The following is a 22,321-nucleotide window of genomic DNA, read 5'->3' as shown; positions in this document are numbered from 1 at the left end:
GCCCAAAACTTGAGTGCCCTCTGCTCATCTCTTTAGTTTAACTAAAAAAAAAACAAGACCATTTAATAAAAATAATTAATAAGCCAACATGATATGGTCCTTCAAAGGCAATTTTGTAGTAAAACCAAGCTTGAACTATACAAATTTATCAAAGTGTTTTTAACACTACATATCATAAGGTAGTAAAGAAATTGACTGTAATTGCATCTCACCTTTAAGTGCCGAACGGTTTAGGAATCTAAAAACCTGTAAAAACTGAACTGAACTGCTGTGAAAAGAAAATGGGGCTAAAACGAAAAGCTTTACCACTGCAAAAAAATGCCATGTTGGCAAACTGAAAACTCTACAATTCAAAATACCTACACTAATTTACAAACAATTGAAATACTAAAATGGAAAACAAAGCCAAATTCAGGAGTCCTAAAATAATGGGGGAAAAAAGCAAACTCCTGCAAAGGGGAAGAATCGGCCCTCTTAAGATGCAAATATCTTCCAGTAATGTTGTTACAGAGTGGACTTCGCTTTCTTGTTTTGTTTGTGGTGCTGGTATTGCAGATCTGGATCTTTAAGACATTCTGTCACCCTTCAGCAGCCAGATTTGCTATTTCCCTTGCTGCAAAAGGAAGCTAGTGAAATTTGCTTGAGCAAAAATGTTGATTTTATATAATAGGTAACAAATTCTCCACCAGCCATTTTATTAAATCAGCATTTTCACACAAGCATTTTCACATTTAAAAAAGATTTGGGGAGAGAGTGGGATGGAAAAAAAGAAAAAACGCTCTATTATCGTTTCCAAAACATGCAACAATCTGATTCACCCATCAGCTTCACCATAAAACAACAAATGTTCCTTGCTCAGTGAATTATCCAGAAATCTCATTTTAAAACGTCTCAGTATAAGGACTGGTCCAATTACACTGGCTTATAGAAACCAATTAGTGATAAAAAAAAAGCCATCTTCAAAAATTAGTTTGGAATTGCATTGGAGAAAGCTGACACCTTGAAGAGTCAATAACTGCTACATAACTATCAGACCAGCCATATTTGGTCAGTGGCATAAATCAATGCAGCTTTGGATGTATGAAATTGAAGAGGAGAAAGAGCAAGACCACACTGTCAGCTTTCTCCGAGTGGGTTGTATCCATAGCTACCTGATCATCATTGAGGTAATTGGGCAAACCGCCAATGAAAAGCTTGTGTGGAGAATCCGGAACCACTGTAGAGACAACACCTACAGAGAGACAAGAGAAACAAAACATGGCAATATAAACATCCTGGACGAAAAGCTAGTGGGAGTATGGATCATTATGTCGCACATTTAACAAAAAAATTAAGGAAGGAAATATATCAGGATCACACAAAACATTTTACCTCATGGTGGGAGGTAGGCAAGGGATTCAGAATGTCTGAATCACCATGGAGATTTCTATTTAATGGATAGGAAGACATGTTGCAATGAGATACATAGAAACTATACCCTATAAGTGAGATGAACTGCTTCCATGGGGTATACAAGTGCAGCTACAGGCTTGACGATACCATCATGCTTATGGATGATGTGCGCCACCACTCGGTCTCGAGCAATCTTAACTTTGGAGGAGGGGACAAAGGAAGGGTTCAGATAATGGACCTTAATTATGTTTTGTCTCAGAGAACAAAAAGATAAATATATGTTATATTGAACACTTAGGAAAGCATTATATGTTGGAAGTTTCTTCCTGCACCTTAATTTGAATGAACTCACCCCTCTTGTTTAAAAAAAAAGCAAGCCACATATGGGTCAGAGGAAAGCAGAAGCGTAACTGGTAAAACCTTCTGACTTACAGTGTTGCGAATGTGGCCCTAGTCACATGCGCACGTTCCCAGGCTGGCGTAGAATCTTGCTGCGCCAGCTGCTCCAAACCGGAACATAAAGACTCTGCAGGTTTCCAAAATCCACAAGTGAGTGAACTTTTAATAGTTGCAGGGATTAAGAACCGGTGAGGATGGAAGAGATTAAAATGAAGAAAAAAATTGAGAAAATGTCAACAGGAAAGAAAATAAATGTTCAAAAGGCAAGAGAAAAAAGACAAAAAAAAGAGAAAAAGAGCAAAGTGAAGGTGAATTCTTTTCATAAAGTGTATTTCCTCCACCACCCCACGCCCAACAAGAGCTAAAGCAGCATTTTGTTTCCAAATTCCAAACCTTAAATAATGGAAGCCAATAAATTTTACGTTTTAAACATTATCTGAACCCATTTACCATCATTACTAAATCTCTGTTCAATTTACTTTCTGCTTAATTTCACAGCATCTAATATAACAGAAGTAATAGGGGCTTAGGCCAAACCATTGCCATATTTCCTCTGAAGCAACTTGGCTAAAGATGCATAGTCACTTATCAAAGTCAGACCTTATCAGCACCTTGAGAGATTGTAGTGCTGCTAGTGTTGCAGGCACATGAGTTTCACAACTGCAGTGTTCCACCTTCCACTATGGGAATCTGGCAGAGTCAGCAGTCCCCTGGGAGGGGAGCCTCAGTACACAAGGCTCGAACAATCTTGGCTTAACTCTTGATCACTGGAAATAACACCACCACCCCCGCCTCCTGCCCCAAAATATTTGAAGTTATTTTAGGTAACAAGAATAGCATTGTACAACAGTTTGTGACCCATTTTAATGTCACTTCTGATGTCAACGTTATTTTCCTCATTGCAACTCAGAGTGTTCATACAATCCGAGTCAGATAGTCACCCTGAGCTTTTCATCCACAGAATTATAATTCTGCTGTGCGAGTTCTGACACTGACTTTCCTTGCATTTTGTTTGAAATAGTATCTGCATTTTTTTTTTCAAATTTCGTTTTTTGTAGATGTTTGTTTAAATATTTTGTTTTATTCCATTTTAGCCAACAAATAGCTGATGTGAATAACATTTTGGTGACCTGACATTACATCTGATGCATGCAGTATACTTAAACCTGCAAAGGAAGTCCAGCACACAGATGTTGCATTTTTTGACGGACCTGGAACATGGAAAGAAGGTTGCTCAGACATGCCTGGCAGAGGTTGGTAATCGTGGGGACGTCGGATCTTCAAAGACTGACCCTGGAAGATGATGCCATCGAACGCCATGGCTTGTGTAGTTTCATCGACTGAACGGAACTAGGAAGAGACCAACAGTATAATATTAAAGATCACATGTTTGAAAGAAAGTCAGAGCAAACAGACAATTAAACCAGATGCATAAAGTGCTTCAGTGCTTTTAGATGGAGCAGGTCTTAACTGAATCAAAACTCAAGGTAAAGCTGCAAAAGCAGCCCTGTCCTCTGGCAAGACATCAAATAAAGATGTGACTTTCATACAGGGAGAGGAAAAGAGAAACTTGAGGGCAATTCAACCTGCTCCTTATAGCAACGATTCAAGACCAGCAATCTCCTTAGAGACCAATAACATTTAAAAAGCAATTTGAACTTCCAGTTAGTAGCTGAAAGGATGACACAACAAGAAAGATTTCATGTTACTGTAACAAAAGACTAAAAGCACTGTTGACTAAATATCTCTCCCCTCTTTTCTTTTAGCACACCCAAAAACACACTTCACAGATATACATTACACGGTCCTTTAAATAGACATTCAATTCTCCTGGAACCAGTCCAAGGTGATTCTTAGATCCTGAGGGTTTACTTCTGTTCTTTTTCTCCCTCAGCCTGGGAACTTCGAATCTCAGAATTATCTTTCATAGTGAGATTGCTCCCCCTGGAGATTCTTCCTCTAGTGTAAGCTAGGCAAATTTTCCAGTCTTGTTTTAACTCCTCATGAGTGAACCACAGTGTCCTGCAACTTATAGCTGCACTCCGTCTCCCGGATCCTAACTTTGTTTTGAGTTTTCCGAGATATCTTAGACCCTTTCCCTCTCAGAAGTCCAGTGGTTTGAATTGCCCTCCGTGGTAACGTGGCTACAAGGCCCATGTGATTCAAGGAGAAATGTTGATTAGCTATCCTTGAGGCCCCAACTCTCTTTTGAGACCTCAACTCAATTGTTTACAACTTGACATTCTCAATACTTTTTTTGGGACTTAAGACTCAGTCTCAATGTTAGCACATAGGCTGCTGCCACTGTGTCTTTTAAGTGCAAACACTTTGCACCTTCTTCCTAGTAAAACAACCTCCCTTTAAGCTCTAACAATCAAACCACCCAGGCATGCTGTCATGAGGACTTCAGAACAGGTCATATTTGTCCCCTCATTTTACCCTAAATTAAAGAGACAGGTCCAAAACATAATCTTATAAACCTTATATTGTAACAAATGCCAGAGACTTGGAAGCAATTCGCCTGCTTACGCTCTCCAATGAAAACATGTATACTGCATAAGCAACTAAAGATAAATAGTAATGAAATTCTTACATAAAGTGTTTAAAAAAAAAAGTACTCATTTTATAAGCAGTTAACTTACCAGGCAGCAAATACAATGCATTCCTTCAACGATTATTATTCACTCATATATTCTTTTCACTGGTTATAGGTTTTCCTCCAGTAATTAGTGTGTGTTTAATGGCATACCTAATTATAGCCTAAAATGACTCGAGTTCAAACTCAGTTCAACCATTCAATTAGATTACTGCCATATCATTTCAAATATCTATTATTCTATATTTTGACATGCACATGTCCTCAAAAGGATTAACCCAAGGCTGTGCATGAGGAACAATTCATTTGATGGCAAATCTCCTCTTGAAAATAAGGATCTTTATCAAGGATCACTGGACTTAGGCTATTTTTATTCCATTTAAGTAACTGACAATTCGCCCTACAAAGTAAAGAAAGCTGGGCACTGAAGACAAATATTTGTTTTAGAAATAATTAAGTAGAAGTTGAGGGCACAGACTTACCTCGAGAAAAGCAAAGTTTTTATCTTGGTTGATCTGCACAGCCAATACAGGGTTTCCTGGTGCCTGCGACAACCCAGCAAGGCGCATCTGAGCATTAAAGAAGTCTGCCATAGCTTCCTAAGGGAATCAAGGGTATTTATAGGCATTTTAAAATCTGCTAGAGAACACAAATGGATGCACTTTTCCCACATTTTGATATGCCATCAACACTTAAAAACGTCAACCACTAACATTTCAGTTTTCTACTAAACCCATACAATTCTATCCACACAAGAACCATTATCAAAGTTAGTTCTTCTGACAATCTGCAAACAGGTTGCACAATTGCTTTTGCTGGGTAGGGGTGGGTGCAGGGCTGGGGGGAAGGGGGTTGATTACCAATTATAGAAAGTCATAAAAACAGCTCAAATGGCTTTCCTCTCTCTCTGCCTTTTCAATAGATGCTATGGGATGAAAATTGAAAAGGTGTGAGATGGTACAGTTCTATGGGTGCTTTCCAAATTGAAGGGTCTATTTGACCATCAGAAGCAAGAGTTGGCACCAGACACGTTCACTTCTGGCAAGGATTGTCTACAGCAATCATAAAAGAAACCACAGATGAATTTTACATTCTAGTCTAAAGATTCTAATATCAATTTTAATCAGCTCAGTATGACACACTGGCCCATGATGTTTTGCGGGGGGGTGGGTGCAGCAGGGGGGAAGTGAACAACATTAGAGAATCCAAAAGCCCCATGCTCAAACAGTTAAATATAATTGGAAAACTATTAACGCTGTTGTGTGATACTAAGCTGTTGTTAATCTCACCACATTTTATTCCCACAAACTGCAAAGCAATAATCTTTTGAAGACAGAATTATTAGACACTGACCCATGGCGGATATAGCAACCTTAATATCTTGCCCCACACTAGTTCTGCTCATACCCAATTTGTGCTGATCTACACTGTCATACAGGTCTAAGGTGTTATTTAAAATTCTTCTTATATTTAAATCCCTTTATGGCCTTGCTACTCCCTATCTCTAACCTCCTTCATGCCCTGAACTTTTCACTCCTCTGACTCTCACCTTTTCTGTCTTTGTTCCACTTTTATCTTCAGCTGCATTGGCTCCATGCTCTGGAATTCCTTCCCTAAATCCATCCATTTTTCCACCTACCACCCCTCATCCAAATGTAAGCCTTGCTCAGTAGTAGCGCTCACATCTGAGTAAGGGCATGGATTCAAGCCTCACTTCAGAGGTTTGAGCGAATAATCTAGGATGACGCTCCAGTGCAATACTAAGAGTACTGCAATATTACAGCTATTGGCTTTTGGATGAGGAGATGCTAATCTGAAGCCTTGCCAGCCGTCAAACGGATGCAAAAGATCCCATGCACTATTTGAAGAACAAGGAAGTTATCCTCATGTCCTGGCAAACATTTATCCCGCAACTAACACCTTGCTGTGCACAAATTGGCACATTCCACATTACAACAGCGATTCAACTTCAAAAGAAAGCTCTTTGAGATGTCCTGAGGTTGTGAAAGGTACTACAAAAATGAATGTCTTCCTTCCTCAACAATGGTTTTTATTGTTGCACGTTTTCATCTAGGCCATAAGACATAGGATCAGAAGTAGGCCATTCGGCCCATCGAGTCTGCTGCGCCATTCAATGAGATCATGGCTGATCTGATAATCCTCAACTCCACTTTCCTGCCTTTTCCCCATAACCCTCGATTCCCTTACTGATTAAAAATCTGTCTATCTCAGCCTTGAATATACTTAACGACCCAGCCTCTACAGCCCTCTGTGATAAAGAAGTCCACAGATTGACTACCCTCTGAGAAGAAATTCCTCCTCATCTCAGTTTTAAACTGGCGCCCCCTTACTCTGAGATTATACCCTCTGGTCCTAGACTCTCCCACAAGGGGAAACAACCTCTCAGCATCTACCCTGTCAAGCCCCCTAAGAATCTTATACGTTTCAATAAGGTCACCTCTCAGTCCACTAAACTGCAATGACTACAGGCCCAACTGCATTCAACCTCTCAACAGGCTCAACCTCTCCTCATAAGAGAATCCCTCCATACCCGGGATCAACCTAGTGAACCTTCACTGGACTGCCTCCAATGCCAGTATATCTTTTCTTAGATAGAGGGACCAAAACTGTTCACAGTATTCTAGGTGCTAGCTTTTTGGACGAGGCTCCCAAAACCCTCTGTGCTGCAGCTTTCTTCAGTCTTTCTCTATTTAAATAATTCAGCTCCTCTACTCTTCCTGCCGAAGTGCATAACCTCACATTTTCCCACGTTATATTCCATCTGCCACGTTTTTTGCCCACACACTTAACCTGTGTATATCCCTCTGTAGACTCTTGGTACCATCGTCACCATTTGCCTTCCCACCTATTTTTGTGTCATCTGCAAACTTGGTGATAGATGAGGGAAATGAATGTACTAAGTCATTAATATATATTGTAAATAATTGTGGTCCTAGCACTGACCCCTGTGGCACTCCACTAGTCACAGGTTGCCATCCTGAAAATGCCACCCGTATTCCAAATCTCTGTCTTCTATTAGTTAGCCAGTTCTCTATCCATGCTAATATACTACCCCTAAAACCATGGGCTCTTATCTTATGAAGTAACCTTAGTGGTACTTTATCGAACGTCTTTTGGAAAGCCAAATATATTACATCTACTGGTTCCCCTGTATCTTTCCTGCTTGTTATCTCCGCAAAGAATTCTAATAGATTTGTCAGGTATGAGTTCTCCTTCATGAAGCCTTGCTGACTCTGCTTGATTAGATTATGCATTTCTAAATGTTCTGCTATTACATCCTTTATAATAGACTCCAACATTTTCCCAATGTCAGATGTTAAGCTAACTGGCGCCCTTTTTGAATAAGGGTGCTACAATGGCAGTTTTCCAATCCTCTTGGACTTTTCCAGAATCTAAGGATTCTTAGAAGATCACTACCAGTGCATCCACTACCTCTGTAGCTATTTCCTTTAATATCCTATGATGCAACCCACCAGGTCCAGGTAATTTATCGGCCTTTAGCCCCATTAGTTTCCCTAGTACTTTTTCTCTAGTGATAGTTATTGTATATATTTCCTCCCCGCCTTTTGTCCCATGATGATTTAGTATTTTTGGAATGTTATTAATGTCTTTACCGTGAAGACTGATATTTATTCAGCTCCTCTGCCATTTCCTGGGTCCCCTTTATTTTCCCAGCCTCATTCTCTAGGGGGCCTATATTGACTTTGGCCTCTCCCTTCCTTTTTATATATTTAAAGAGGCTCTTACTGTCCATTTCTAGTCCATTGCTAGTTCACTCTCAAATTTTGCCTCCCTGGTTATTATTTTTTTGGTCATCTTCTGTTGGTTTTTAAAACTTTCCCAATCCTCTGGCTTACCACTAATCTTTGCCACATGATATGTTTTTCCTTTCAACTTGATACTATTCTTAACTTCCTTGGTTAACCATGGTTGGTTTATTCCCTTCCTACAATCCTTCTTCCTCACTGGGATATATGTTTGTTGCGACTCATGACCTATTTTCTTAAATATCTGCCATTGTTCATCAGCCGTCTTTTCTGCTAAACTCCTTTTGCAGTCCACTCCAGCCAACTCTGTCCTCATTCCTTTGTAGTCACCCTTATTTAAGTTTAGCACAGGTGTTTCCAAATTAAGTTTCTCACTCTCAAACTGAATGCTAAATTCCACCAGGTTATGGTCACTGTTTCCTAGGGAATCTTTTACTCTGAGATCATTTATTAAACCTGCCTCATTACACATTACCAGATCCAAAATAGCCTGATCCCTGGTTGGATCCACAACATATTGTTCTAGGAAACTGTCCCAAATACACTATGAATTCTTGCTCGCGGTTACCTCTGCCAATTCGATTTTCCCAATCTACATGGAGATTAAAGTCTCCATGATTAATATACTGTCTCTTTTTTTAAAACATGCCCTCATTACTTCCTGATTTATTCTCTGTTCGACAGCATAGCTACTGTTAGGGGGCCTACAGGCTACTCCCACCAGTGTCTTCTTCCCCTTGTTATTTCTTACCTCAACCCACATGGATTCCACATCTTCTAATCCAAGATCATTTCTTGCTATCGTACTTATTCCATCTTGTACTAACAAAGCTACCCCATCGCCCTTTCCTTCCTGCCTGTCCTTTCGAAGTCGCATACCCCTGAATATTTAGTTCCCAGCTTTGATCTCCTTGTAACCATGTCTCCGTAATGGCTATAAGATCAAACCTATTAATCTCTATTTGTGTTGTTAATTCATTTACTTTGTTCCGAATACTAAGTACATTTAAATGAAGAGCCATTAATTGTGCCTTTTTACCATTTTTCCCCGCTTTGACCCTATTTGCTGTTGTTTTTTTAAAATGTTTGTACACTGTCCCTTCCTGTCAAACTCTGGGTATCATTACCTAAGTAGCTGCCCTGCAATGCCACCATATCCTTTTGCTTTGTAAGCCTACTTATCCCCTCTCCAGAACCCTCCCCCACCCCTCTATTTAGTTTAAAGCCCTCTCTACAGCCCCAGTTATTTAATTCGCCTGGACACCGGTCCCAGCATGATTCAAGTGAAGCCCATCCCACCGGACAGCTCCCTTCTACCCTGGTACTGATGCCAGTGCCCCATGAACAGAAACACATTCCTCCCACACCATCTCTGAGCCACTCATTTAACTCCTTGACTTTATTTATCCTGTGCCATTTTGCCCCTGGTTCAGGTGGTAATCCCGAGATTACCACCTTTGGAGGTTCTGCTTTTAAAATTTAGCTCCCACCTGTTAAATGCTTTTCGCAGAACCTCCATTCTAGTCCTATCAACGTTGTTGACACCAACGTGGACGACGACAACTGTATCCCTCCCCTCCCACTCCAAGTTCCTCTCCAGCCCTGAGGAGATGTCCTTAACCCTGGAACCGGGCAGATAATACAGCCTTCGGGATTCATGCTCACGGCTGCAGAGAACAGTATCTATCCCCCTAATTATACTGTTCCCTACCATTACTACGCTCCAAATTCCTCCCCACACTTGAATGGCTCCCTGTACCATGGTGCCGAGGTCAAATTGCTCATCCTCTTTGCAGTCCCTGCTCTCGTCCACACAGCTTGCACGAACCTTGTAACTGTTGGGCAATTTCAGGGGCTGAGGCTCCTTGAACGCTACCCCTTGGGTCCCCATGCCTGCCTCACCTGCAGTCACACTGTCTTGACCGTGATCACAGACCAAATTCGAATGATCTAACCTGTGAAATGTACAAGATCAGGAAACCATGAAGTATAATTTTTATTCTTTTTCTCAGCTGCAAAACCAACACAGACTGGGCTTTTCCAACTCATGTGCTTGCAACCCTGCAACTTAATATCTACAATTTATCCCAGCATCTATTTTGAAAGTGGGAAGGCAAGCACATAGGTAATGATTTTTTAGCTAGATGATCTATTTCTTCTCCAGAATTCCTAGTATCTTGACCCTCCACATGACCTTTTCTTTCAAACATTTTAATGAGATCTGTTGCTGTCATGTCATTAAGCCAAACCAACATGATGACAGTAAAATACATTTAGAAGCTTTGCACTTGCCTCTGTGACACCAAAGGGTATGTTGCCAACATACAGTCGTCTGGCCTGCCTGGTCATTTGGCTGCCAATGATAGGAACTTGTGTTGGTGTGATCGTCACACCACCTACTGTGGAGGTCGCCAACAGTGCTGTAGCAGGGATCTGACCCGCAGCTAAGGAAAACAGAGGGAGACAGGCTGATTCTTTTTCTTAGTGCAATATACATGTGTTCACAGAACAACACTACAACAGTCAGAGCATCATGTAGTGGTTTGACTTGGTTCTCATTAAATGCAACATAATAAGTTGGAAGAATCTACCTTGCATTGCCTTGTACTGCATTGGGGTAATGTGCTCAAAGCCTGGAGGAGGCACATCCCAGTATCTGTAGGGCTTCTTTCTGCGAGAACGACGGGGAGACCGACTGTAGGATGAAAGCAAACAAAGCTTGCAAAACTTAATGCTTTCATGGAGAAATGTATGCTACTGAAACATCAGAAGTTATATCACACCTAGGTAGGATAATTTTATGTGATTTGAAATATTTATCATAGTCATACTACAGAACTTCAACAAAAGGGTAAATTATAAGAAAACTTCTTAGATCCAGTGATACAGTCTGTCCTACGAGCAATATAAATGTATGGATCCTACCACTCTGCTCCAGAGAAGCAGCAAAGCTATCAACAGAACAAAGAAATGCACCCTGCAAGGGAAGGGTGGGTTGGCAGGATGGAATCTTTGGTATGCAGAATACTTTATGTTGAACAAGATAGATTCTTCCATATTTGGTAGTATCATATATGGAAGATATGAAAATGAAACTCCATACACCTCTGGGAACTTACTGGGTTTAACCAGAGAGACATATTAAGAGCAGATCGAACATGCTGCAGATGGATTTTAAAAGTAAAAATTGTTTTAATAAGATGCTCCACGTGGCTATCTTGCTGAGTTCTTCTGCCATTGTTTTTTTTAGCTAGTTGGTCCATTTCTTCTTCAGGATTCCCGATACCATGACTCTTCCTCTTTTTCAATCACTTTAAATGAGAACAGCTGCTGCAACGAGGATTGTATATCAGTCCTCTTAGTCTCTCATTGTACTTACTCAAATCTGAGTACCCTCTTGGGACTATAGCTCTCTGTTCCTACTTGGACATTCCCAAACATGATAAAAAAGGTGGTGTCAGTACCATTACCTGGAAAAAAACAGAATTATCTTGACTCCTCTATCTGTCAGAGACTTCTGTAACTCCTCTACATATGCAAAGCACCTATTTCCACAAAGACTATACAGCCTCTGGTTAACCCTGTAATAATTAAATGACCAACTGCCACTTTGTTAACAGGGTTCACCACTGGATTCAAGATCATGCAAATTGCCTTCATCTGAGTACACCACTACATCAGAGAACACTAAGGATTCATTGGCAGTCAGTTGTCATTTTGTTATGGGATGAGAAAATTACTGACTTATTTTTGACACCAGTGCCCAGGAGGACCAGCCCTTATGTATCTGTGCACTGCCATGTCATTCACCTTTGAAATACATGAATTGCTTCTGGACTAGAGCAATATATTTTGTCAAGGTTAGTAGTATAAATTGGAGTTTGAACCAGGAGACTGAAATCAAGTCTACCTTACTTGTCAGAATTCATAACCCCATTCTGCTCCTGGAGCCACTACTTTAAATCATGGGATGATATAGTTGCCCCAGACAGAAACAAGTTTAAAATGATTTCGGGAAAAAGTACAGTAGAATGGGACTAAATATCTTCTTGCAAAGAACCAGTGCAGACATGACAGGCTAAATGAAGATAGTGGTCAGCAGCAGTCAGGTTTTTTTTCTTTCAAGAAGGCAACATATTCTGAAGGATGAACAAACTGTCCAATAGCACGGAGATCCTTTCCAGATTTGTCCAAAGATGAATGTCTGCAGGTGTGGCATTCTGCTTTGGCTCCAGTGTAATCAAAAACTAAACACTGGAAAAGATGCAGACAACCCGCAGGATAACTATCCAGTTTGTTGAAATAACGCTCAGATGAGCTGGTCATATAATCATACATGCATATGTTTGAGTGTTTAGGCAATGGAAATAGGTGTGTAAAAGGAGAAACTCTCTGCACTGGCAGGGAGTGCTGAGAACCATCAGGTTTGATTGTGATGCCTCCTCTCAGTAGCATTTAGCCATTGAACCAGAGTACAGAGTGGAGCTGTACTCCAGCATGAGTTTGCACCTTCTGTTCGGGCAGCAAACAAGTATCTTTTCTAGCAGGAGAGGTAAGCTGATCTGTTGAATCAACCACCAACATTCAAGACTGAATGACATACTTTTTTAAAAAAAATTAAAAATTAATTTTTTTTTACTCTTTCAAGGATGCAGGCATTGCTAACTCGTCCAGCATTTATTGCCCATCCCTAATTGCCCTCAAGAAGGTGGTGGCGAGATGAGCCGCCTTAATCCCAAATAGCAAAACGGAAGACGAAAAACGAAACAGTTTCTTGGCTCTGATTTTTTCTAGAAATTGTCAGCTAATCAAATCCTCCAGTTTTCACTCTGGATCATCCACTGCCAGCATCCGACCTGTTTCCAGTCCACTTCCATGCTGCTCTGTGATGGCTGTCGGCAACACATGAATCTCATGATTTATCCTTCCTTCTTGGGAGCCACCTGGCCTTTACCAAGTGCCTCTCAAGGTGGCATAGCTATGGTCAGCACTGCTGCAGCCTGCACACTGATACTCTGCAAATGTTATGCACCTGGTGTGAACAATCAGGAAACAGCAAGTTACCTGTGACGCTTCCGTTCTCGTGAAGTGCTTCGCTTATCCCTGCTTCTGCTTCGCCCTCCTCGACTTCGGCTGCGCTTGTCTCTGCTTCGACTTCTCCGTTTTTTATCCCGGCTTCTGCTTCTGGAAACGCTTCGACTTTTCTTCTTGTGCCGTTCCTTTTCCCGTTCTAAAAACAGAGGCAGTGAAATTTACAATCAAGTCGCTCAACAGAAAGGGAAAAATCTGGCATGCTCCAAAAGGGGCAGATAATCTGATATTGCCTGCTTTACACTATCACCCAAAGTTAGTTCCACTTGTGGGGTGCAATTCTGAATTTGAGTAGCTTCAGTTGTTTCTAGTGGAGACACGAAACGGCATATCTCACACACACCAAAAGGGAAGATTAGCAAATTTGCCACATCCCCTGGTGCAGCACAGATATTCTTCTAGAGGAGATGGGAGGAGAACTGTTAGAACACATTGCTGGGGCAGCTCCCCATGCAGGGAGCACGACGAGCAAACCTGTGCAGGGTTGCTTGTGGGCTCCTGGGGAGGGGGTGGGGAGCAGTTCCTGATCCAGGGACCTGCAATTGGGAAGGGGGATGGAGCCCCCTGATAGCCAGCCCCCTCATACCACATATCACCTTCACTCACCTGTGGCCTAGGGTTGATGCTGAGCAAGTCATGGATAGCACGTTTAGCGAGGTGGTCACACCACAGGTGAAGATTACACAGGCAGAAAGGGAATGGGTGACTATCAGGAACAGTAAAAGACTCAGGAAGGTAGTGCAGGAGTCCCCTGCGGTCATCCTCCTCTCTAACAGATATACCGCTTTGGATACTGTTGGGGGGGGTGCCAGAATGGCCTCTCAGGGGAAAGCAGCAACAGCCAAGTTCACAGCACCCTGGGTGGCTCTGCTGCTCAGAGGGGCGGGAGGAAGACAACTGGCAGGGCTATAGTGATAGGGGATTCAATAGTTAGGGGCACAGGCAGACGCTTCTGTGGCCACAAACTTGAATGGTATGTTGCCTCCCTGGTGCCAGGGTCCAGGATGCCATGGAGCGGCTGCAGGACATTCTGGGGAGGGAAGGTAAACAGCCAGTGGTCGTGGTACACATTGGTAACAACGACATAGGTAAACTAAGGGATGAGGACCTGCAAGCTCAGTACAGGAAGTTAGGAGATAAATTAAAATGCAGGACCTCAAATGTAGTAATCTCAGGATTACTCCCAGTTCCACGTGCTAGCGAGAGCAGGAATAAGAGGATAAGTTAGGAGATAAATTAAAATGCAGGACCTCAAATGTAGTAATCTCAGGATTACTCCCAGTTCCACGTGCTAGCGAGAGCAGGAATAAGAGGATAGACCAAATGAACACATGGCTGGAGAGATGGTGTAGCCGGCAGGGATTCAGATTCTTGAGGCACTAGGACCGGTCCTGGGGAAGGTGGGACCTGTACAAACCAGACGGGCTGCACCCAGGCAGAGCTGGGACCAGTGTCCTTACTGGGGGCTTTTGCTAGTTCTGTTGGGGAGTATTTAAACTAGTGTGGCAGGGGGATGGGATCCCAGGAGTAGAATCGGATAGGTCAGATTTTGATCTGAAAAATGGAGGTAGAACATTAACTAGGGACGCTGTGATCGATATGGAGTTACAAGAGAAGCAAAGTTTAAAAAGTGTCTAGCAAGGGAAATTGACAGGGTTAAACTGTTTATATACTTCAATGCAAGGAGTATTACAAACAAGGTAGATGAGTTAAGGGCACAGGTAGACACATGGCAGCAGGATGTCATTGCTATAACGGAGACCTGGCTAAAGGAGGGACAAAACTGGCAGCTTAATATCCCTGGTTATAGGGTCTTCAGACACGATAGAGTAGGAGATAAAAAAGGAGAGGTAGCACTAATGGTTAAAGAATCAATTCCAGTTGTGAGAAGGGATGATATACTAAATGGGTCAACAAACGAGGCTTAATGGATTGAGCTTAGAAATAAAAAAGGGGCAGTCACACTACTGGGAGTAGACTACAGACCCCCAAATAGTGAAAGGGAGATAGAAGAACAAATATGTAGGCAAATTTCTGCTTTTAAGAACAAGAGGGCAATAATAGTAGGAGACTTCAACTATCCTAATATCAACTGGGATTCAAACAATATAAGGGACACTGAGGGAGAAAAATTCATGCAGTGTGCCCAGGAAAATTTTTTCAACCAATTAATGACAAACCCGAGAGGAGATGCAATTCTAGACCTAGTCTTGGGGAACGAAGAAGGGCAAGTGGGTGAAGTGACAGTTGGCGACCATATCGGGGACAGTGATCACAATTTAGTTAGATTTAGCATTACCATGGCAAAGGACAGAGATAAGGCAGGAGTAAAAGACTTGAACTGGGGGAAGGCAAATTTTGCAGAAATGAGAAGGGACTTGGCTGAAGTGGACTGGACAGCACTGCTGGGGGATAAAAGAGTGGAAAACCAGTGGGAAGCACTAAAATGCGAGAACCTAATTGTACAAAGTAGACATGTCCCCTACAAAAATAACAGCGGTACTGCCAAATCTCGACCCCCCTGGTTGTCTAGAGGAATACAGGGGAAGATCAAACAGAAAAAGAAAGCGTACGATAGGCACAAAGAACTAAGCATTGCAGATAGCTTAGACGAATATAGGAAGTGCAGGGACGAAGTAAAAAAGGAAATCAAAGAGAGGGCATGAAAAAAGATTAGCAAGTAAAGTTAAAGATAACCCAAAGATGTTTTACCAATACATTAATGCTAAAAGGTTAGTTAAGGAAAAAGTGGGACCTATCAGAGATGAAGATGGAAAATTGTGTGGCGATGCAGAAGCTGTCGGAAGGGTTTTGAATGAATATTTTGTCTCTGTGTTTACAAAGGAAAGGGAGGATGTAGATATAGTAGTCCAGGAGGAACACAGCGAGATATTGGATGGGATCATCATAAAGAGAGAGCAAGTACTCGAAAGGTTGAAATCCTTGAAAGTTCATAAGTCACCAGGGCCAGATGGATTGTTTCCAAGGCTGCTGAAGGAAGTCAGGGAGGAGATAACAGATGCTCTGAGGATGATTTTCCAATCTTCACTAGATACAGGGGAGGTACCGGAGGATTGGAGAAATGCAAACGTAGTTCCATTGTTTAAAAAGGGATCAAAGGAAATGCCAAACAATTATAGGCCAGTTAGTCTTACGTCGGTGGTGAGCAAATTAGTAGAATCAATCCTGAGAGATAGGATTAACTGTCATGTGGAAAGGCATGGAATAGTCAGGGATGGTCAGCATGGATTTGTTAAAGGAAGGTCCTGCCTCACAAATTTGATTGAATTCTTTGAGGAAGTGACAAGAAGGGTTGATGAAGGTAGTGCAGTGGATGTTGTGTACATAGATTTAAGCAAGGCATTTGACAAGGTCCCACATGGCAGATTGGTCAGGAAAGTAAAAGCCCATGGGATTCAGGGTAATGTGGAAAACTGGATAAAAGGTTAGCTTTGTAACAGGAAACAAAGGGTAATGGTTGATGGATGCCCTTGCGAATGGAAAGTTGTCTCAAGTGGTGTTCCACAGGGCTCGGTGTTGGGACCCTTGCTGTTTGTGTTATATATTAACGATTTGTACGTGAACGTGGGGGGCACGATTGGGAAATTTGCAGATGACACAAAGATTGGCTGAGTAGTGGATAGTGTAGAGGATAGCCATAATCTCCAAAACGATATAGATGGGTTGGTGGAGTGGACGGTAAAGTGGCAGATGGATTTTAACATAGAGAAGTGTGAGGTCATACATTTAGGGAGGTCAAACAGTTACAGGGATTACACAATAAATGGGAATATGCTAAGAGGGGTAGATGAAGTGAGAGATCTTGGCGTACAAGTACACAGGTCCCTGAAGGCAGCAGTTCAAGCAAACAAGGTTGTAAAGAAGGCATATGGAATGCTCTCCTTCATTGGCAGAGGGATAGAATATAAAAGTAAGGATATAATGTTGGAATTGTATAAAACACTGGTGAGGCCACAACTGGAGTATTGTGTGCAGTTCTGGTCACCACATTACAAGAAGGACGTAATAGCTCTGGAGAGAGAGTGCAGAGGAGGTTTACAAGAATGTTGCCAGGGTTAGAAAATTGTAGCTACGAGGAGAGGTTGGATAGATTGGGGTTATTTTCATTAGAACAAAGAAGGCTGAGAGGTGACTTGATTGAGGCGTACAAAATTATGAGGGGAATAGATAGAGTGGACAGGATAAAATGGTTTCCCTTGGTAGAGAATTCTAGAACCAGGGGACATAGATTCAAGATAAGTGGCAGAAGGTGTAAGGAAGAACTTTTTTATGCAGAGGGTAGTGGGTGTCTGGAATTCACTGCACAATTTGGTGGTAGAGGCAGAAACTCTAAACTCTTTTAAAAAGTACCTGGATCTGCACCTTAAGTGCTGTAAGCAACAGGGCTATGGGCTGGGTGCAGGAAGGTGCAATTAGAAAGGGCACCTGGGTGTCCCTGGGCTGGCATGGACAAGATGGGCCAAATGGCCTCCTTCTGTGCTGTAACTTTTCTATGGTTCTAATACTCGGCCTCAGGCAGGTGTCATACCAGCAGCAGCCCCCAGCACCCTGGTGGTGCTACTGTTCAATACAACTGCCGGCCTTTGATTTGGCTGGCAACTCTTGGCGGACGGGATTCCACCCAGGGTCCTTGATCCCAGGGGAAAATCAGCTGCAATCCAGTTACGTGTCCAGTGGCACTTAATACAGCGGGCTCTTCAGCAAGACCCCTGTTAATTTAATTAAATTAAATACAGCCCTAAGACTATAAAGCACACAACGCAAATAAATAAGAACCCATTTCACCACATTTTATTGAATTCAGGGGTGAGTATATATCTTTAGAGATATAAAATTTAGCAGCTTGAAAATATGTTAGTAGCTGTGAGTTACCACCACTCTAAGCATTCCAAGGAGCACTGATAAGAATTTTCCAATTCAACAGCAAAGTAATGTAAATTCAAATCCCAAGTTGCCCTATTGATAAAACAAGTCTTATTCTGCAAGTTGAAACATTGTTATACTGACATGTTATGATACAGGTTATCAAATTGTCACAATACCAATTTTCTTTAAATTGACACCTTTATAATTTTGAAGCCTAGCTTTGCTTTATCTCAATTTGCTTATTAAAACTTTGAAAGCAGCATGTACTCTAGGCCTGACATCTCAATTTTCAACTGTGAAAAACTGCCGCAGACACAAACAGGCAAGTAAAATGTGCAAATAGGTGGCAGGTTCAGTCATATAGAAAAAAATAGAGAAAAGAAATATGGAAAAGAAATATATCTTAAGAATTTAAAATGGAGTAGAGAATCAGAAACACCACCAGCACAGATAAAGTTCATAAGAGGCAGCAACACAAGAAACTAAGGCTATTAAAAGACAAATGGAAATCTTGTTTTGTATTTAAAGGCATAGCATGAAGATAGCATAGCAAGAAAGTAACAGTTTAAGACCTAAGTTAGGCTCCAGAAGCAATACTGGTTACCCCAATGCAGGATGATTTAAAAACAATGTAAATTTAGAAGGATGTTATTACAGATGAGGAGCAACAACTACAAAGACAGATGTAAGTTAGGTTAAAAGCAAAAAACTGCGGATGCTGGAAATTCAGAACAAAAACAAAAATACCTGGAAAAACTCAGCAGGTCTGGCAGCATCTGCGGAGAGGAACACAGTTAACGTTTCGAGTCCGAATGACCCTTCAACAGAACTAAGGAAAAATAGAAGAGAGGTGAAATATAAGCTGGTTTAAGATTGGTTGGACAAGTAGAGCTGGATAGAGGGCCAGTGATAGGTGGAGGTAACCAAAAGATGTCATAGACAAAAGGACAAAGCAGTGTTGAAGGTGGTGATATTATCTAAGGAATGTGCTAATTAAGGGTAGAAAGCAGGACAAGCAAGGTACAGATAGCCCTAGTGGGGGTGGGGTGAAGGAATCGAAAAAGGCTAAAAGGTAGAGATAAAACAATGGATGGAAAAATATTTAAAAATAATGGAAATAGGTGGGAAAAGAAAAATCTATATAAATTATTGGGGGGAAAAAAAGGGGGTGGGGATGGAGGAGAGGGTTCATGATCTAAAATTGTTGAACTCAATATTCAGTCCAGAAGGCTGTAAAGTGCCTAGTCGGAAGATGAGGTGCTGTTCCTCCAGTTTGCGTTGAGCTTCACTGGAACATTGCAGCAAGCCAAGGATGGACATGTGGGCATGAGAGCAGGGTGGAGTGTTGAAATGGCAAGCGACAGGGAAGTCTGGGTAATGCTTGCGGACAGACCGAAGGTGTTCTGCAAAGCGGTCACCCAGTCTGCGTTTGGTCTCTCCAATGTAGAGGAAACCGCATTGGGAGCAACGAATGCAGTAGACTAAATTGAGGGAAGTGCAAGTGAAATGCTGCTTCACTTGAAAGGAGTGTTTGGGTCCTTGGACAGTGAGGAGAGAGGAAGTAAAAGAAGGTTGCACTTTCTGTGGTTGCATGGGAAGGTGCCGTGGGAGGGGGCTGAGGTGTAGGGGGTGATGGAGGAGTGGACCAGGGTGTCCCGGAGAGAACGATCCCTGTGGAATGCCGCAGGGGGGGTGAAGGGAAGATGTGTTTGGTGGTGGCATCATGCTGGAGTTGGTGGAGGATGATCCTTTGAATGCGGAGGCTGGTGGGGTGATAAGTGAGGACTAGGGGGGCCCTATCATGTTTCTGGGAGGGAAAGGAAGGTGTGAGGGCGGATGCGCAGGAGATGGGCCAGACACGGTTGAGGGCCCTTGCAACCACCGTGGGTGGAAAACCTCAGTTAAGGAAGAAGGAAGACATGTCAGAGGAACTGATTTTGAAAGTGGCATCATCAGAACAGATGCGATGGAGGCGAAGGAACTGTGAGAATGGGATGGAGTCCTTACAGGAAACGGGGTGAGGAGCTGTAGTCGAGGTAGCTGTGGAAGTCGGTAGACTTGTAATGGATATTGGTGGACAGTCTATCACCAGAAATTGAGACAGAGAGGTCAAGGAAGGGAAGGGAAGTGTCAGAGATGGACCATGTGAAAATGATGGAGGGGTGGAAATTGGAAGCAAAATTAATAAATTTTTCCAGGTCCAGACGAGAGCATGAAGCAGCACCGAAGTAATCATCGATGTACCGGAGAAAGAGTTGTGGGAGGGGGCCGGAGTAGGACTGGAACAAGGAATGTTCCACATACCCCATAAAGAGACAGGCATAGCTGGGGCCCATGTGGGTACCCATAGCCACACCTTGTATTTGGAGGAAGTGAGAGGAGTTTAAGGAGAAATTGTTCAGTGTGAGAACAAGTTCAGCCAGACGGAGGAGAGTAGTGGTGGATGGGGATTGTTCGGGCCTCTGTTCGAGGAAGAAGCGGAGAGCGGGATGGTCTGATGGCTCTCCGCTTCATCCTCGAACAGAGGCCCGAACAATCCCCATCCACCACTACTCTCCTCCGTCTGGCTGAACTTGTTCTCACACTGAATAATTTCTCCTTAAACTCCTCTCACTTCCTCCAAATACAAGGTGTGGCTATGGGTACCCGCATGGGCCCCAGCTATGCCTGTCTCTTTATGGGGTATGTGGAACATTCCTTGTTCCAGTCCTACTCCGGCCCCATCCCACAACTCTTTCTCCGGTACATCGATGATTACTTCGGTGCTGCTTCATGCTCTCGTCTGGACCTGGAAAAATTTATTAATTTTGCTTCTAATCTCCACCCCTCCATCATTTTCCCATGGTCCATCTCTGGCACTTCCCTTCCCTTCCTTGACCTCCCTGTTTCAATTTCTGGTGATAGACTGTCCACCAACATCCATTACAAGCCTACCGACTCCCACAGCTACCTCGACTATAGCTCCTCACACCCCGCTTCCTGTAAGAACTCCATCCCAATCTCTCAGTTCCTTCGTCTCCGTCGCATCTGTTCTGATGATGCCACTTTCAAAAACAGTTCTTCTGACATGTCTTCTTTCTTCCTTAACCGAGGTTTTCCACCCATGGTGGTTGACAGGGCCCTCAACCGTATCCGGCCCAGCTCCTGCGCATCCGCCCTCACACCTTCCTCTCCCTCCCAGAAACATAATAGGGTCCCCCTTGTCCTCACTTATCACCCCACCAGCCTCCGCATTCAAAGGATCTTCCTCCGCCAACTCCAGCATGATGCCACCACCAAACACATCTTCCCTTCACCCCCCGGGTGGCATTCCGCAGGGATTGTTCCCTCCGGGACACCCTGGTCCACTCCTCCATCACCCCCTACCCCTCAACCCCCTCACACGGCACCTTCCCATGCAACCGCAGAAGGTGTAACACCTGCCCCTTTACTTCCCCTCTCCTCACCGTCCAAGGGCCCAAACACTCCTTTCAAGTGAAGCAGCATTTCACTTGCACTTCCCTCAATTTAGTCTATTGCATTCGTTGCTCCCAATGCGGTTTCCTCTACAATGGAGAGACCAAACGCAGACTGGGCGACCACTTTGCAGAACACCTTCGGTCTGTCTGCAAGTATTACCCAGACCTCCCTGTCGCTTGTCATTTCAACACTCTACCCTGCTCTCATGCCCACATGTCCGTCCTTGGCCTGCTGCATTGTTCCAGTGAAGCTCAACGCAAACTGGAAGAACAGGACCTCATCTTCCGACTAGGCACTTTACAGCCTTCCGGACTGAATATTGAGTTCAACAATTTTAGATCATGAACCCTCTCCTCCATCCCCACCCCCTTTTTTCCCCCCAATAATTTATATAGATTTTTCTTTTCCCACCTATTTCCATTATTTTTAAATGTTTTTCCATCCATTGTTTTATCTCTACCTTTTAGCCTTTTTCGATTCCTTCACCCCACCCCCACTAGGGCTATCTGTACCTTGCTTGTCCTGCTTTCTACCCTTAATTAGCACATTCCTTAGATAATATCACCACCTTCAATAACTCTTTGTCCTTTTGTCTATGACATCTTTTGGTTATCTCCACCAATCACTGGCCCTCTATCCAGCTCTACTTGTCCCACCCCCCCTTAAACCAGCTTATATTTCACCTCTCTTCTATTTTTCCTTAGTTCTG

At 42.8% G+C, this 22,321-nt stretch overlaps 1 protein-coding gene and 1 long non-coding RNA gene across 6 annotated transcripts in view; one reads left to right on the top strand and one right to left on the bottom strand.

The window, feature by feature from the left end:
* LOC144699658 (uncharacterized) overlaps positions 1–19,321 on the top strand; it is a 167,455-nt gene extending 148,134 nt beyond the window's left edge. Inside the window, exon 2 of the long non-coding RNA XR_013580581.1 lies at positions 19,226–19,321. This is a non-coding gene — a long non-coding RNA (uncharacterized LOC144699658). The remainder of the gene's footprint in view (positions 1–19,225) is intronic.
* The window catches only part of LOC144699656 (splicing factor U2AF 65 kDa subunit-like), a 48,656-nt gene that overhangs the window by 16,350 nt on the left and 9,985 nt on the right, over positions 1–22,321 (bottom strand). Inside the window, exons 2-7 of one of the 5 annotated variants that reach the window (XM_078570770.1) lie at positions 13,240–13,405; positions 10,767–10,870; positions 10,468–10,619; positions 4,870–4,986; positions 2,958–3,141; positions 1,152–1,231 (exon numbers count right to left, since the gene is read on the bottom strand). In XM_078570770.1, coding sequence (XP_078426896.1) covers positions 1,152–1,231; positions 2,958–3,141; positions 4,870–4,986; positions 10,468–10,619; positions 10,767–10,870; positions 13,240–13,405 — 803 coding nt within the window. Of the gene's footprint in view, positions 1–1,151; positions 1,232–2,957; positions 3,142–4,869; positions 4,987–10,463; positions 10,620–10,766; positions 10,871–13,239; positions 13,406–22,321 lie in introns of all 5 variants that reach the window. The other 4 variants (XM_078570772.1, XM_078570773.1, XM_078570769.1 and 1 more) reach the window with 4 other exon arrangements.

Source organism: Cetorhinus maximus, chromosome 24 (genome assembly GCF_964194155.1).
Source record: "Cetorhinus maximus chromosome 24, sCetMax3.hap1.1, whole genome shotgun sequence".
Lineage (NCBI taxonomy): Eukaryota > Metazoa > Chordata > Chondrichthyes > Lamniformes > Cetorhinidae > Cetorhinus > Cetorhinus maximus.
This window is presented reverse-complemented; position numbering and strand designations above follow the sequence as displayed.